This window comes from Pseudorca crassidens, chromosome 11 (assembly GCF_039906515.1).
Source record: "Pseudorca crassidens isolate mPseCra1 chromosome 11, mPseCra1.hap1, whole genome shotgun sequence".
In the NCBI taxonomy this organism is placed as follows: domain Eukaryota; kingdom Metazoa; phylum Chordata; class Mammalia; order Artiodactyla; family Delphinidae; genus Pseudorca; species Pseudorca crassidens.
The window spans coordinates 56,203,221-56,219,906 of record NC_090306.1 but is presented as its reverse complement, the minus strand read 5'-3'; the positions used below and the strand labels follow the sequence as shown (position 1 = coordinate 56,219,906).

The 16,686-nt window shown below is 39.9% G+C and overlaps 1 protein-coding gene across 2 annotated transcripts in view; it reads right to left on the bottom strand.

The window, feature by feature from the left end:
- Positions 1-8,540: 8,540 nt before the first annotated feature.
- Positions 8,541-16,686, bottom strand: part of IRAK3 (interleukin 1 receptor associated kinase 3) — a 71,220-nt gene continuing 63,074 nt past the window's right edge. For both annotated transcript variants that reach the window (XM_067697243.1, XM_067697242.1), the window contains exon 12: positions 8,541-15,702. In XM_067697243.1, the coding sequence (XP_067553344.1) occupies positions 15,187-15,702 (516 nt within the window). In that variant the 3' untranslated portion in view covers positions 8,541-15,186. The remainder of the gene's footprint in view (positions 15,703-16,686) is intronic.

Sequence of the window (16,686 nt, the reverse complement as noted above, 5' to 3'; positions counted from 1 at the left end):
GGTCTTTAAAGGACCCTATTTTCAAATACAGTCACATTGTGAGGTACTGAGGGTTAGGATTTCAAAATATGAATTTTGGGGGGACAAAACAATTCAGCCCATAACAATTGTTAAGAGTTTCAAGATGACCACTGCAAAGCATTAACCCCCAAGCCTGGGACAATTCTGTGCATGGGGGCCCGTGTGACTGCACTGGACACATGACCGTGAAGCCTCCCTGGACTGGGAGGTGAATGGCATAGGAGCAGCGGTGTGCAGCTGGAAGGATTGGACCTCCTCCTCCCTGCCCTAGAGGTGCCAGGTTCATGGAAGAACGAGCACCCTTCCCAGGACCGAATTGTAGAGGAAGCAAAGCAGCGTTCTTGGTGAGAGCCAGGTTTTGTTAAGATAATGGGAAGATATGGTCTTTGTTAACACAATATCTTGAGCAGGTTGAGAATGAAGAGACATTTCTGTGCAAGCAAGTGACCATTCCACCGGACTGAGCAGAGCTGTCTGGGAGGGAGGTGGGCAGTGAGCAAAGAAACCCTGGAGGGAAGACGAGTGTATGAGGATGAGAGAATACAATCAGAAGACTTTACATTTTATGACTTTCAATTATGCTGGTTTTAAATCCTCTGAATTCAGAAACTGAATTAAATTTCAATTGAGTTATAATGAAATATTAACATTCCTTGATCCAACTGCTGCTGCACTTCACCTACAAACGTGGTATGACTGACCAGTGGAAGGATATTTCATGCTGGTCTACCGGTGTTCTCCTGCAGTCTCCATTCCAATGGAGCAACATTTGTGGGGGATAGACTATGAAGAAGTGCATTCTGCAGCTTTCATATACACTTTACTCTCCCACACTGGAAACAGAAGCGTAATTGGTATCACATCACTGTAGTATTCGAACAAATTCAGCTGCGTCCCTTGAATATTTGCTTGGGGGTCATTACCCTCACTATCTTTTAATAGTCTCTCCCAGAGAACAACAACAAAAAAGACTTGTCTGCATTTATGTGGATAGAAATACAGGCGATTAATAAGTTTAAAGAGCTCCTCTAGTGGAATATCACTACAGGAAATTAATAACATGTGAAGTAGAAAGATAAAAGCAGCTTTCTTACACAGAAAGCTACATAATGAAAATACTGATATACTGTTGCATATGGTTTTTATTTTCTATTCAAATCCCATCAAATAAGATTATGAAAATTAATTTTCAACTATTTTAATAATGGCAATCATTTTTAAAATTGAATACATGTTCATTGTAGAAAATTTTAAAAAAACAAATAAGCCAAAAAAGGAAAAACATCGTTATAATCCTAACCACTTTCTTTATTTTTATTTGCTTCTAGTTCTTTTTCTATATTTAGGTATCCATATACTTTCTTTTTGCAAAAAGTAGGATCCTATTTTACATAGTGTTTAGTAATCTGCCTTTTCCAACTTAACAATGTAAGGTGAACATTCTTTATAACACTATGTTAATAACTATAGTTATAATTTCACAAATTTCCTGTTGTTGAACATTTAGGTTCTTTTCAGCTATTTACTATTGTAAACCATGTAGCAATGAACATCCTTCTAGCTATAATTTTTGTACCTCCATAGGATATGATTTCCATAGGATAGATTCATACATGTGCCAACAATGTGTCAAAGTTTTTAAGCCTTTTGAAAAAACATGTGTTTAATCAGGTAAAAAAGGCTAAGAACTAGTCCTTCTTGAATAATTATTAGGGATTTCCACATGAAAATAATAATAGAGAGCATACCAGATTAGAGCAACAAGACCAGGGATGAATTTCTGCCTCTTCCACTGAGAAGTTCTAAGACCTTGATTAGCCACTCAACCCTTTTAGGTCTTGTTGTCATCAAACAGGGTTGGCAATGAGGTGGAAATATAGTTGTCCTTGGAGTTAAGTTAGTTAAATCTATACACAGTAAATATGAACAGGAACAAACCAGGAGAGCGTCCACGATTATATAAATGGGAAGAATGGGAACTCAGATACAAACATAACTTTGTCACCAGACATTTAGTGAAATTTCTTTAAGTCCTGTCTGGGCCAAGAGATGTGGGTTGACCAAAGCTGCACAGGAAATGGAGAGTTAGCAGACATGTTGAAGGTGATCACCCAGGCCCTGCCCAGGCGTGGCAGTCTTGGTTAAGCACCAAGTTTCCTTGGAGAGACTACTTCTCTAGTGCATGAGACAGTCTAAAGCTTCCTTCATTGAGGAATACTTAAGATCAACGAATTCCCCTGGGCCATATCATATTGCTTCCAATATAACTTGCCTCCAGGGGCACAATGCACTAATAAGTTGACTTGAGGATTTCAGTTCTCTGGACAGTTATACTTTTTCATTAGAAAGTAGAGAATTAGTATGCTGATTTTTATAAACCTCCATGAACCTGATCAATGCAGCTCTGGCACTGAGAGTAAGTCCATTCCAAACAGACTGAGGAATTCAGGTCTCTGAGATGGCAAGGCTAAGATGGATCCCAAAAACCTTACCAATGTCAATGTCATCCTTGATGGAAGCCAGTCCTACTGGGCACGACCTGCGTTTTTAAAGCTGTAACAAGAAATGAACTAAATATTTCATTATGTTTTTCATTTATCCAGTAGATATCCATCAGTATCTAACTTCATACCTGGAGGAGGTCAGCATCTTAACACTGAAAAGAGACATAAATAATATGGTAAAGATTACAAACAATAAGCAAAATGCAACAGTGGACAAACATCTAAATTACTGAGGGAGAACAGAGGAGTGGGTGATTAATCACCCAGGGAAGTTTGGGAAGGATTCATGGAGAAAGTGATATTTATGCTAGGTCGTGGATGGTGTATAAGGAAGGACCTAGCCGAAGGTGGGGATGGGAGAGGAGGGTATTCCAGATAGCTGGAACCGCATGTGCTAAGGCATGGAGATGAGAAGGGACGTGGTATGCTTCAGGAATCATAACAAGTTTAGTGGGACTAGAATGAAAGATACAAAGTCTATGGAAAGGAGGCAGGAAGCAGGTAGTGATGGGATATAAATGACGGAAAAATTGTTTGGGACCAGTTTGTGAAGTCCCTCTTGCACTACTTAAAGAACTTGGATCATATCTTGCATTCAAGATAGAGAAGTATTTGGAAAATGAGATGAAATCAGAGTTCGTTGAATTTATTCCTAATTTTTAAAAATTATTGGAAAGACATTAACCTCAAAGAAAGTACTCTGTGGAGTGCCACATGGTTCTGAAACTGGCCTTATCCTGTAGAGCACTTTTTATCAACAATTTTGTGGACAGAGAAAGCAATCTCATCAAACCGGCCAATGATACAAGTCTGAACAGAACTTAAAGGCTGGATAATAAAATTAAAAATTTTAAGAAAATATTATGATATCACTTATATGGGGAATCTAAGAAATAATACAAATGAATTTATTTACAAAACAAAAACAGACTCACAGACATAGAAAACAAACTTATGATTACCAAAGGGGAAAGGGGAGAGGGATAAATTAGGGGTATGGGATTAGCAGATATAGACTACTGTATATAGAATAAACAACAAGGTCCTACTGTATAGCACAGGGAACTATATTCAATATCTTGTAATAAACTATAATGGAAAAGAACCTGAAAAAAAATATATATAACCGAATCACTTCACCTGAAACTAACACAACATTGTAAATCAACCATAATTCAATTAAAAATTTCTTTAAAGACTAGCTAGTTCATGTATTCAAAACATGTTTATGGAGCATCTGTTATGTTTCAGGAAATTTTCTAAGTGTGGCAGGGATCCATCGGTGAACAAGTGAAAGTCCTTGACCTCATGGATTTTATACTCTAGAGAAGATTGATGATAAACAAATAAATATATAATATCATGCACTGACAAATAAATTGAAGGATACAGTGTAAAAGGTGATAGAGAGTAATAGCAGAGGGAGAAATTATTGGGGAAGAGAGTTCCAGGCAGAGGAACAGCGAGTGTGAAAGTCCTGCATGGGGATGAGCTTGGCGTGCAAGAAGGCTAGCGAGGCTGGAGCTGACTGCTGAAAGGCAGCGTGATAAGCTCAAAAGGTGGGATCAATAAATCAAAACAAACAAGATGGCACTGAAGCACGAGGCATATTAAGTCATTTAAAAATGGTTGGATAGTGTTATAAAAATGCAAATGTAATATACTCTGGGTTTTATTTCATAAAAATCAATTACACAAGGAAAGGATGAAGGAGAGGTGTGCTATCAGCAGGTTATGTGAAAAAGACCTCAAGACCTTGGTAGGTCCACAAGCTCAGTAAGAGCTAGTATAAAGTGATGAATTCGAGAGACACACACACACATACACCGCAGACAAGCACATACACACATGCATATGTGCATGCATGTATCTCCACCCAGCACAACCTTAGACTAAATTAACAGTAACATAACCAAATTAAATGACAGAATAACTAATATTCTTTTCACCTACCCTATTGAAAGTATTACATTTGATTTGACTATATATTTTAAGAGAGTTATTGATGATTTAAATTTTTCCCCAGTTTTCAATGACCAGGATGCTGTGAAAAATAAAAATACCTGCTCACATGTTTTTTTTTTTTTGCTTCCCATCTCTTCGTCCCAGACTCAGAACTCTGCTAACTTAAAGGTCCTGGATCTCAAGTGAGAAATGATCCCTGTGGACACAACCATGGTTTCACCGAACTGGAAGTTGAGGGACTGTCTTTCGGGGCTCTTTGTGCCACTGAACCAAGAAGAAAGAAGTAGGTCATTACACTGGCTCTGGGGATTGATTGCAGTTTTCAAGGGGAGACCAGATTGGTGAGCACAGCGAGGGCAGGAAGGACTAGGTTGGGAATCCAGGGAATTCTGCTTTGCTAATAGTTCCATATCCAGGGGTAAAAGTTAATGTGCAGTGGTTACACACTAATAAAGGCAGGGTCACTGAGGAATAAGCCTTCAGGAATGAAGGTTCGGTGCACGCCATCAGGGAAGGAAACATAGACAACCAGGGTGCTGGCTGAGGGCAAAGGGAACATGGAAGGAGACTAAAAAAAAGCACATTGTAAATACAAATTAAAGCCTCGTGACAAATTATAGAAACAAAGACCACAGCAGCCATGCATATTTCCTTTGTTTTGTATTTGCGTATATTAACCAATTTTTATTTTTCCCTCTCATTTCTTCTGTACAAGAAATGTTGGTGATGATTACCTTTATTCTTAGAAAATCCAGGTGGAAGATAAATTAAGATCACCTAGAGACAGAAATGATGACTGAAGAGACCTTGTGTCTCCTCTTTTGGGAGAGTGACAGCATCTTGAATTATTTTAGGGTTATTTGTATGATACTATTATTGTTACTGCAAGGTTAAATAAAGGGTACAAGGGTGAGGATAAATGCTGAACAGCTGAAGAGTAGGATTTGTCTTTTGGCTTTTAGCGCCATGCTTGCCTGTCTGTGCTTTCCACTATAGTTCAGACAAAACTGTATTTCCAGGACTTCCCTGGTGGTGCAGTGGCTAAGAATCCTCCTGCCGACTCAAGGGGCACAGGTTCAATCCCTGGTCTGGGAAGATCCCCCATGCCGTGGAGCAACTAAGCCCATGCATCACAACCACTGAACCTGCGCTCTAGAGCCCATGAGCCACAACTACTGAGCCCACGTGCTGCAACTACTGAAGCCTGCACACTCTAGGGCCTGTGCTCTGCAACAAGAGAAGCCACCGCAATGAGAAGCCCGCGTAACTCAACGAAGAGTAGCCCCCGCTCGCCGCAACTAGAGAAAGCCCGCGCGCAGCAACGAAGACCCAAGGCAGCCAAAAGAAAAACAAAAAAACCCCCTGTATTTCCTAGATGCCCTTGGCAGCTAACTTCTCATAATGGGATGTGGAAGAAATAGAGGTTTTTCTTTCCCTGCTTCTTACTGGGCCCCTGGCAGCAGCACAGGTGGTGGTTCCGTCCACATTCCTGCTTTTCTCCTTGGCAACACTATTCCAGAAGCATCGGCAGCAAGTTATCAGCAGCCTCAGCAGTACAGGGGTCGTGGGCTCTTAGTTATACATTTTCCCTTTTTTCTCTTTCATCCATAAGAGTGAGAATGGCTTCCTGTAGTTATTAATCTCTGGGTAACTTCACATTTTCCTCTTTTCGCTCTTCTAGGCTTTCCAACCCTTTGATAGCCGATTCCCAATATTAAATTTCATCTGTTTGAAACACCTAGTAGGGGTTCTATTTCTCCATAAGCACAATCACTGATACAGATGAACGCATGGCCCAGCTTATGCAAAGGAAAAAACGTGGAGCAGATGGGAGAGGATCACTGATAGGCCCGGACAAAATGGAGAGATCAGGGGCTTCCCTGGTGGCGCAGTGGTTGAGAGTCCGCCTGCCGATGCAGGGGACGCGGGTTAGTGCCCCGGTCCGGGAGGATCCCACATGCCGCGGAGCAGCTGGGCCTCTGAGCCGTGGCCGCTGGGCCTGTGCGTCCGGAGCCTGTGCTCCTCAACGGGAGAGGCTGCGACAGTGAGAGGCCCCCGCTCGCCACAACTAGAGAAAGCCCTCGCACAGAAAGGAAGACCCAACACGGCAAAAATAAATAAATAAATAAACTCCTACCCCCAACATCTTCTTTTAAAAAAAAAAAAAAAAAATGGAGAGATCAGATAATGGGAGGTCTTTATAAAGTCAAGGACAACATACTGTGATTCCTGATGTGTAGCAGCTTCAGGTGGCGATAGGGTCCAGTGTGGCCATGGGAACAGTGGCTGAAGGGAAGTTTAAGTGTGGCTTCACTGTAATCAATGAGATCTTTTAACTGTGATGCAGTAATGCTACTTGGTTCACTCACATGACTATTGAAATCAGGAGCGATGATGCCAGGATATGAGATGGGGAGAAAGAAGAAGACATGTCAGACTATGCCTTATAAAATATGGCGATAATTTTTTTATTAGGGAAATACATTTTAATGGCCAAGACAGGATACTAGCAATCACATGAATTATTTCTCCTGCTTCAAACTGCCAGACAGATGCATAATGAAAATGTCAGAGATCGCTCTGCCTCCTATCACAAAGCAAAGGGCCTTAGAGCTGCAGGCAGCGAGTTAACGTAAAACGTGCATATTTGGCTTTGTACGCATACTGGGAGGTCAGCACACCCTTTCCTCCAGGTATATAAAATAAAAACAATAAAAGGTCATTGATTAATATTTGCCCTTGGCTGAAGTCACTGCAGCCCTTATTTAAAAATCCTGTTACAAACATTTAAAAACATCACAAGATCCAGTGTTTAATGGTCCTGCAAGTACACCATAATTTGCCTGTACACTTTCAGAAGGACATGAAATTATCATTATGAATAATGGGACTAGGAAGACCACCAGAAGTTATTTCTACCTCACTCCAACGTGCTGTTCAGAATGATTCCATTTTACACTGTATTTATGTATTGGATTCCTTAACTTCTCTTTTGTTGAAATCTTTGTAATGATGGTACCATTGGGATTACCTGGCATTTCCCTTCTAGGAAATACAAGAATAGCACCAACACATTAATTTAGTATAAAAGAACAAAATTTGTGGCTATGTTATGCTCTTAAGAAGCCAACATTCATTTATCTTTCAGCTGGATTTGCCTAGGAAGTGTTTTTATATTTACACACTCCATAACTTCGTTATGTCCACAACAGTCTCAGATAGAGCTCATCAGAATTGGTATTTTACCCTAGCGTATACTTTGCTTTTTCCCTTTATAATTCATGTGTTATTGTGGATCCCGTTAGCTTTGTTATACAGCCTCCACCTCTACCTGCTGGAGAAAAGTACGGTAGTCAGCCGTTCTTTCTCTGCACTGTTGCAAGTTTTATTTTCAGTTGATAATGATAACCAGAGTCTACTAAATTCAGCAAGTTAAAATTTTTGTGTAGGCTAGAAACAGATAGTGGGGCACAAGTCTGGGGTGTGGATACTTAAGGGTGAAAAATTTATCTCCCCAAAGATCTTTAATTTAACTGTAGGTTGCTTCTTTTTTTGTGTTTTTTTTTTTGTTTTGGGGTTTTTTTTTTTTCGCGGTACGCGGGCCTCCTGGACCGGGGCACGAACCCGTGTCCCCTGCATTGGCAGGCGGACTGTCAACCACTGCGCCACCAGGGAAGCCCTAATTTAACTGTAGGTTGCTTCTTGAAGTACTTGAAGCAAGTATAGATCTTAAGGGTAACTTTTAAAGATTTTACCAAAATCAACTAATATTTAATTACAGATATTCTCAGTTGTGTACTGTGATCTCTTCTCCATTCTTCTGTATTTCAGCTTGTTTGGTTTTTGCCTGTTGGACTTTTCTTTTATAAGCCCTCTCAAAACTTGTTACTCAGGGGATACCAGACAAATCTATGTGGAAGCGCCAGTCACTAGGGTTGGAAGACAGAAATAATAAAGGGCATTGGAATAAAAGCATTATTACCAGTTGCCAGTTGTTACCGAGGGCACAGCTGAGCGAAGAGTCAGGCAAATGTAGAAATCTAGAGAACATTTTTTTCCAAAATAAAAATAGCTTTATTGTTTTCTGATAATAAAAGTGACACATACTCATTATAAAAACTTCAAATACATAAAAGTCTAAAGAAAGTAAAGAGCACCCAAACGCCACAGCCCAGAAAGAAACCATCATTAACTTTTTAGCGAAGATTTCTCTATGAAACACATATTATTTTAAAATATCTAATGTTATAAATGAGCCCATATTAAACACACTATTTGGTAGTCTGCTTTCTCATTCAATAATATTTCAGGGACAAATTTTCTATAGCAATAAACACAGATCTAAACAATTTTTAATTAGTTGCATACAACTCAATTGTATATTTGTGCTGTAATTTATTTAACCCATCTTCTATGGAAGGATATTTAGGCTGTTTCCAATATTTTAATATGCAAACACTAAAAAGTATATCTTTGCCCTCATGTTTATACACTTGTGAAACTTTTATTCATTAGGATAAATTCCTAAACAAAATGCTGGGTAAAAGTGTCTCACCATTTAAAATTTTGACATACTACCTTCTAGAAAGGCTGTACTAATCTCCACTCCTGCCAATAGTGAATAAGAATACCCATTTGCCCATACTCCTGTCAATTGTTTTAATCTTTGCCCATCTGTGAGGACAAAATAAATAATAATTAAAAATAATAAAAACATATTTATTAGCTGTTTTCATTTTCAAATACGGGATACTTTTAATTTTTTAATTTACTCCTTTTCAGAGCAGGTATTTCCTGGGCTTAAATAAAGAATTTTCAGTTTGTCTCCCCATCAGTGTGACTCAGAATGAGAGTCAACTTCTTGGAACCTCATTTTCCTTGATCTTATAGTAACAGAACCCAGCTCAATAGCTTAGATGATGTGTGAATGCAGGTAGCATAGAACTAAATACACCAATATTAACTGAGTCTGAATCTCCTGCAAGTACACTCTTCCTACCTTCCTACCCTCTATCCCAACTAACATTTGTCTATAAGAAAGTTTTAAAACTAAGGAGCCACTGAAAAACATTGGAAATACTCTCTTGCTACTTATACAGATGACCACAACAATTTGCAATTAGGCAGATGACATCAGTAAGAAGGCTCTTAAGTGAAAGTTTGGTGGGTAATGCAGGTTTGGTAGGCATCTTTGGAATAAAAATGCCTCCCAAGGAAATACCTGCAATAAAATCTAATGGACCATCAAATACACATAAATAATTTGGGACAGAAAGATGGAAGCAAAATACAACAAACATCAGTTTATTCCCTGTCAAAATGTTGGCTTATCATTGCGTAGACACGGTTTGGGAATGTTTTTCACCGTGAAGCAAATTTATAAGCAACGTATACAATTTCTAATTCCTCTTTTCAAAGATATCACAGATATTAATATTTGAAATTCATAACTTTCATCCAAGAATGGTGAAATGGAACCATTTAAGCAAATGATTGGTGACAGTCTGGATATTAGACAGACTTTGGGTGCAATCTAGATGACCATGTTGAGACACTAGATACCAACGATTCTGAAGAGGTTTTGAAGGATTATTCAATTCATTCATTTTACAAATATTCGTTGGGCCTTAGTATGTGCGAGGTACTGTGCTAGCTGTTAGGGATACCAAAGGAGCAAGATATAGCCTCTGCCCTCATGGAAGTTTCAGTTTTATGGAGGAGAGAGAAGTCAACAGGCAGTTCCAGCTTGGGGTGATGGTGCAGTGAGGCATGGGTAGATGCTTCAAATTTCTTAGCAGAAGCCTGCTGAAGATGGCATCAGTAGCCCAATGAATGCCCTGAAGAAGTCATAGGTCAGTGGAAGAAGTGCTGTCATGATTGCCACAAAGTATGCCATAGACACTAACAGCGAAGCCACAGGCTAGCGTGGAGACATGAGCTATAGCACAGGACAAGGAGAAAACCTCTCTGAATCCTGACAAAAGAGCTGGCAGAGAAGCCAGGGTCTATGTCTGGAGAATACTCTTTTTTGAGACGACTCAGTTTGGCTGGTCCCACGGAGATCTGCTGGTCAGTGATAGAACTGAGATTACAACTCTCCCACAGTATTTCCTGTTCATCCACTCACTCATTTTTCACTCAAATGTAAGTTCCATGAAGGCAGGGATTTTTGTTGGTTTTGATCTTCACTGTATCCCCAGCTCTTAGAACAGTGTCTGACACAAAGGAGGCCATCGGTAAATATTTATTCAATGAATGAATGAATCCACTGAACTCATATCAAATGACTGCAGAGGTGGGTGCCTGAAGCAGAGGAACAGAATAATGAAAAAGGCAGGAAACATGGTGAGGCTTCTGTCCCTACTGAAAAGTTTTAGAATCGACAAATGACCTTTGCATAGGGGCTTGAATCTGCAGTGGCTTCTTTGTGTCATGTCGAGTACAAGAAAGACCATGGGCTTTGAAGTCTGACAGAGGTGGGTTCAAATCCTGGCTCCTCCAGATCTGGGACGACCTTAGGCAAGTTACATACCCACCCTGAGTCAGTTTCCTCATCTATAAAATGGGATTCATACCTTCACGGTGGCTGTAAAGGTTAAATGGAAAAAAACACCCACAGCTCTGGACCCGGTTCCCTTTGCCCTCACCCCATCCTTCCAGCCCCAGAGATGGGGCTGTGCAGAGGTCTGGTAGAGCTGTGGACCCCTGGTTCCCTGGGTATCCATCCTGGAGTGCTTCTTGGGTGTTCTTTTCTATTTCTCTTAACCCCTTCTCTCTTTCCAGGAAGCTTCTCCAAGACACCTTCCTCGCCCTCTCGAAAGTGCACAGTAAAAAGGGTAAGACCTCTTCCTCACCCTTTCAGCCCTTACTTTCGGTTCCAATAGTTTATGGTTCAAATAACAGATGTCACTGAACAGTTAACTTGGGTAGATGCCTTTTCGTCCTTTCTAAAATGTTTGCTCCTTACTTGGTACCCTAGTAGCTAACACAGTGCCTTGATTCTTCATAAATGCTACTCACATAACCCTCACTTCCTAGACTCATCATACCTCAGGTCATAAAAGCTGTTTTACACAAGAGGATGTACCACCTTATGAAACTTCACAATTATGCAGTGGGTCACAGATCGTTATAACAATTCTCCGGAAGCCAATAAAATTGACTACGTCAGAAATCCCATACCTAATTTCAAAAACAACAAAATACTTTCTTCATGTTTTGGGGATTGCAAAATGGCACAAAAACCTATCAAGTAAATAGGATCTGCCTGGAGGATTGCCCATGGTGCGTTATAAGGATGAAGACGAGTGAAATTCTTTACTAATTCACGTTTGCTGATCAGAGGAAACACTTGGGGGCTCATTATTGGTTTCTTCATGTGTCTTAGTCTTTACATTATGAAGCCACAAAGGTATCCTCTTATTGCCTGTAGCAGGATGCAAGATTTAATTCCTAACAGTTAACATTTATTAATGCACCCACTAGAAGGCAAATCTAGTAAGGACTGCATCACTCAATAGAAAATTCTGGTAATTTCTAGCCACAGTGGTATCTGCTTACCATATCATTAATTAGGTTATTGCCAGCTAATCTGACTTGGTCTTTAAGATGTCTAAAATAGTCACACCCTAGCAAGGTGATCTAGTTAAAAAGATCATTGACTAATAGTATTTCTAGAGCTTCTACTCAGTGCTAAGCAAAATCCCATGGAATAGGTTGGGAGCTAGCAATCTGTGTTTTTAACAAGCCTTCCATGTCATTTTGCTGCATGTTAAAGTTTGAGAAACACTGTTTGTTTTTTGTTTTTTTTTTTTTGAGAAACACTGCTTTAAGTCAACTAAGCAAGTTCAAATCAACATCATACCAACGGATTACACATGTGATGAATAATGGTGTGGGCCTGCTGTCAATCAGAGCTTCCTTAATGATCTCTCTTTGAAGGTACTGGGGGATTCGGATTCAAAGTGAAAAGCAGTTTAACACAGAGTCAGTTCTTGATTATCTTGATTACCTCGTTTGAATTATTAGTGGCAACTTCACACAATTCTAGGCTTATTTGCCCGATTCAGCCAAAATACTTTCAGACTACATAAGACAAGCTGAATCGGCCTCAGAATGGCTGGTGATATATAAGGCCAAATGTTGAAGACTTTTACTGATTCCTTGATTAACGTGTATAATCAAGAGTTTTCAAACCGGACAGGTCACAAGAGGTAAAATCACATGAGTCTAGGGCAACGCTTTCCCCTGATAGTCTTAGCATATGGGCAGTTTGGGAGCACTGTGAACACATTCTTCATGCTCAGATGGGGAAGACATCACTGGGCAGCCAGGTCCCCCCAGACCAGCCCTCAGGGATGGCCTCTCCCAACTGCTTGCCTGGGGCTTTTATTTGGCTTGTCAATCAGGCTAAGGCTTATTGTGTTTTGAACCTCACTTCCTGCCATGAGATCCTTTTTCCCAGAATTGTAGCTCCATGTTTCTGACCTTGGTCTGTTAACCTGACCCTGATTTCTGATGACTTCCTTCTTTGATTAATTGTTCTTGAATCTGGACTCCAATCTGACTATGATTAACTCAACCGTACTGACTTATCAAAAAAAAAAAAAAACCTACAAAAAACAATCATAGGCCTATTCCTTTGATGCAGAGAAAACTAGAGGTCTGCCCTTTTATTATAAACATCCTGGAGAGGGAGATTCTGTAAATCCTCTGGAAATGGTTTTCGTGGAGTGTTTCTGTCCATCATCATAAAGACAGTCATTATCCCCACTTTGTTCATTTACTCCGGAATGTTTATTATAGCTGAATTTTTGATTATGTGGGTTCACAGAGATAATGTAACTCAATTTAACTTATAAGGAAACACCTGCTCTGTATAGGATAACATGCTAGGCCCTGAAGAGATGGACCCTACACAGTCAGGGAATGTGACAGACAGAGTAATGGCCCCAAAGATGTCCATGTCCTAATTCCAGAAACCTGTGAATATATGACTTTAGAGGAGAAAAGGGACATTGCAGGTGTGATTAAATTAAGGATCTTAAGATGCAGAGGTTTTCCTGTATTATCTGAGTGGGCCCCATGCCATCACAAGGATCCTTTGGAGGGCCAAAGAAAGAGGAAGTGGTGATGAAAAAGAGTTCAGAGAGAGATCTAGATTTAAAGATGTCATGTTGCTGGCTTTGAGGATAGAGGAAGAAGCCATGAACCAAAGAATGCATACAGTGTCTAGAAGCTAGAAAAGGCAAGGGAACGAATTCTCCCCTAGAGCCTTCAGAAGGAATGCCAAGGACTTCTGACCTCTAGAACTGTAAAATAATTAATTTATGTTGTTTTAAGCCACTAAGCTTGTGATAATTTGTTACAGCGACAGTAGGAAACTAATACAGGAGTTTACCATCTAGGAAGAGAGAGATGATAGCACAGGCAACTTGGATATAATTCAGAAAGTGACAAATATAAAACAGAAATACAGAGACATTGCTATAGATGATACGAATGAACTTATTTACAAAACATAAACAGATTCACAGACACAGAAAACAAACATTGTTATCAAAGGGGAAAGGGGGGGTCAATTAGGAGTTTGGGATTAGCCGATACGAACTACTATATATAAAATAAACAACAAGGTCCTACTGAATAGCACAGGGAACTATATTTAATTTTCTGTAATAAACCATAATGGAAAAGAACATGAAAAAGAATATGTATATATGCGTCTAACTGAATCATTTTGCTGTACACCAGAAACTAACACAACACTGTAAATCAACTGTACTTCAATTAAAAATCTTTAAAAATGGAAAAAAAAAAGAAATTGCTATGGAAATGCTGATAAAGTGATTACTATTGGCTGGAAAGATTAGGAAAGCTTCCTGGAGGATGGCAGTTATGGTGGGCCCTGAAAGACTGGGTAGGATTTCAAAAGGGGGAGATCTAGTAAACACCAGCAGTAAAGGCACAGAGTTGGCATCAAAGAAAAAACTGACCTAGGCCTTTATGACCAGCCATTTTCTTGGAACAAAAATGGCTTGATTAAAATTTCATACATTCTATTCAGGATATAATAGTCTCTATGTAAAAAAAATTGTAATAATAGTCAATATTATAGGAGATAAACTATCTTAAGAGTTTAAATACAGAAATACAGATCTTGGGCATGTCATGGCTCATGTTCAGATAGGCAGACTTGACAGGGATGAACAGAAATATACTAAGAGTTGATTGAAATAAGCAAAAAGGCAATTCTTTAAAAAGGTATGGTATCTATTAACATTTACAAGTTAGACGTTTCTGACGACCTTCGCAAGCAAGCTAAACCAAAACAAGGGAATCCAACTGAACTGAGTGTACCTGGCAGACTGGAGGCTCTGAGGAGTCACGTGGATGCTGAGGGAGAAGACACTGGAATCCACTTCCATTTTGGTAGGTTTTGATTGTTTTGTTGGTCTGAAGTCACAGTCTACAATCTTAAGTAATTCTGAATGGTTCTAATTTAGTCCAGGTTTGATCATGAGGCAATGATCGTGCTAAAACAAAACTTTAAGCCACTCTGTTCTACAAGTTGGAAGGAATGGAATAGAATTGTTCCGATCATTGATCTGCATTACCCAAGTTCACCATCAATCATCCTCTTGGCGCTCCCAATAAAGACAATGTCTTCCCAGGATGAGACCTGTACTCAGGTGCCTCAGCAATACTTGCTTTCTTCTTTATCTTCTGGTGAAACTGATGCCTTTTTGCACTGTTCACATTCATTCCAGGAAAATTCAGAGGAACAGCTAGCCTCCACTGGCATGCTCCTGTAGGAATGCCCTGGAACTTCCGCAGAAGGGTCCCTATTCACACCAGAGGCCCTCACATCCTGGGATGGAGCTGCAGGCTTTGGAGACCAACTTTCTTCACAAGCAGAACTGGGCACGTTGCTAGTGTCCTCATTCCTCCCACTCCCTGTCTTTCTGTCAAAGCCCAGGAATGTAACCTCAGACTGGCTGCATTCAAAGGGAGTTTTCTGAGTCGTTCTCCCTTTTCTCCAACCTTTATCGTGAGGCAGCGATGGATTATTCTGGTTTTCATCATCTTCCACTGGAATACTTGGTACATTATCGAAGAACAGAGGAGAAGGACTCCTGAAGGACTTCAAGGATGTGGGAGGATCTTCCGCAAAATACAAGCTGGCTTGAGTACTTTCAAGGACAGTTAGGACCTGATTAACCAAGAAGCCAACACACATTGGGTGAAGTCTGAATAACCTTTCCTTTTACCTTTTTTTTCTGTCTACCTATTAAGGAATATTCTCTTATTTTCATGAAATAAATTCAACTATAGAATTTGAAATGTGAAGGAATTAAAGATTAGCTAAACTCCTTCATGTTGATAAATTAAGTGACTTGAAGCAAAGTAGAAAAGAAATTGATTATCAAGAGACCTGACTTTATGCCTAGATTTGCCACCAACTACTTTGTGACCTTGGATGAATCTCTTATCATTTTTTACTTCAGCCTTAATATGTGGAGGATTGGAAGGGGTCAGGGGATGGTGAACCCAATCTATAGTTCTCAAATGCCAGACTACCTAGGGAAGCTTTCTTAAAAAACAGATCCCTTAGCCCCAACCTAAAGATGGTCATTCAAAAAATATGGACATGGGGGCCCAGGGATCTGTATTTTACAAGCTTTGCAGTTGATTTGGATATGCAGCTGAATTGAGAACCATTAACCTGATACAAAATAACATACATTTACACACACACGTAATTTAAAAAATACGTATAGAGAGCTTTATAATTTACAAAGTGTTTTCACACACATCACCTCATTTAACCTGCACAAACGTTAATATCCTCACTTTATAGATGAAAAGGCTGAGGCTCAGAAAAGGGAATCACTATCGCTAGCCAGTAAGGAGCAGACCTGTTGCCTGACCCCACGTCTTCCGGCTCCCAATTTCACGTTCCCTCCACTATATATCTCAAAGCTCCTTTCTGGGCCCAAGATCGCAGGCCACACAGCTCTTACTTGTGGTGTCAGGCCTAGAACACAGCTCTCCTGACTCCCAGGCCAATGGTCTTTATATTCTGATTATGTCAACTCCTTGTTTAAAACCCTTCCATGGCTCTACAATAGACTTAGGATGGAATCCAAATTCCTAGAATGGAATTCACGTCCCTCAATCACCTGGAACCTCCTAT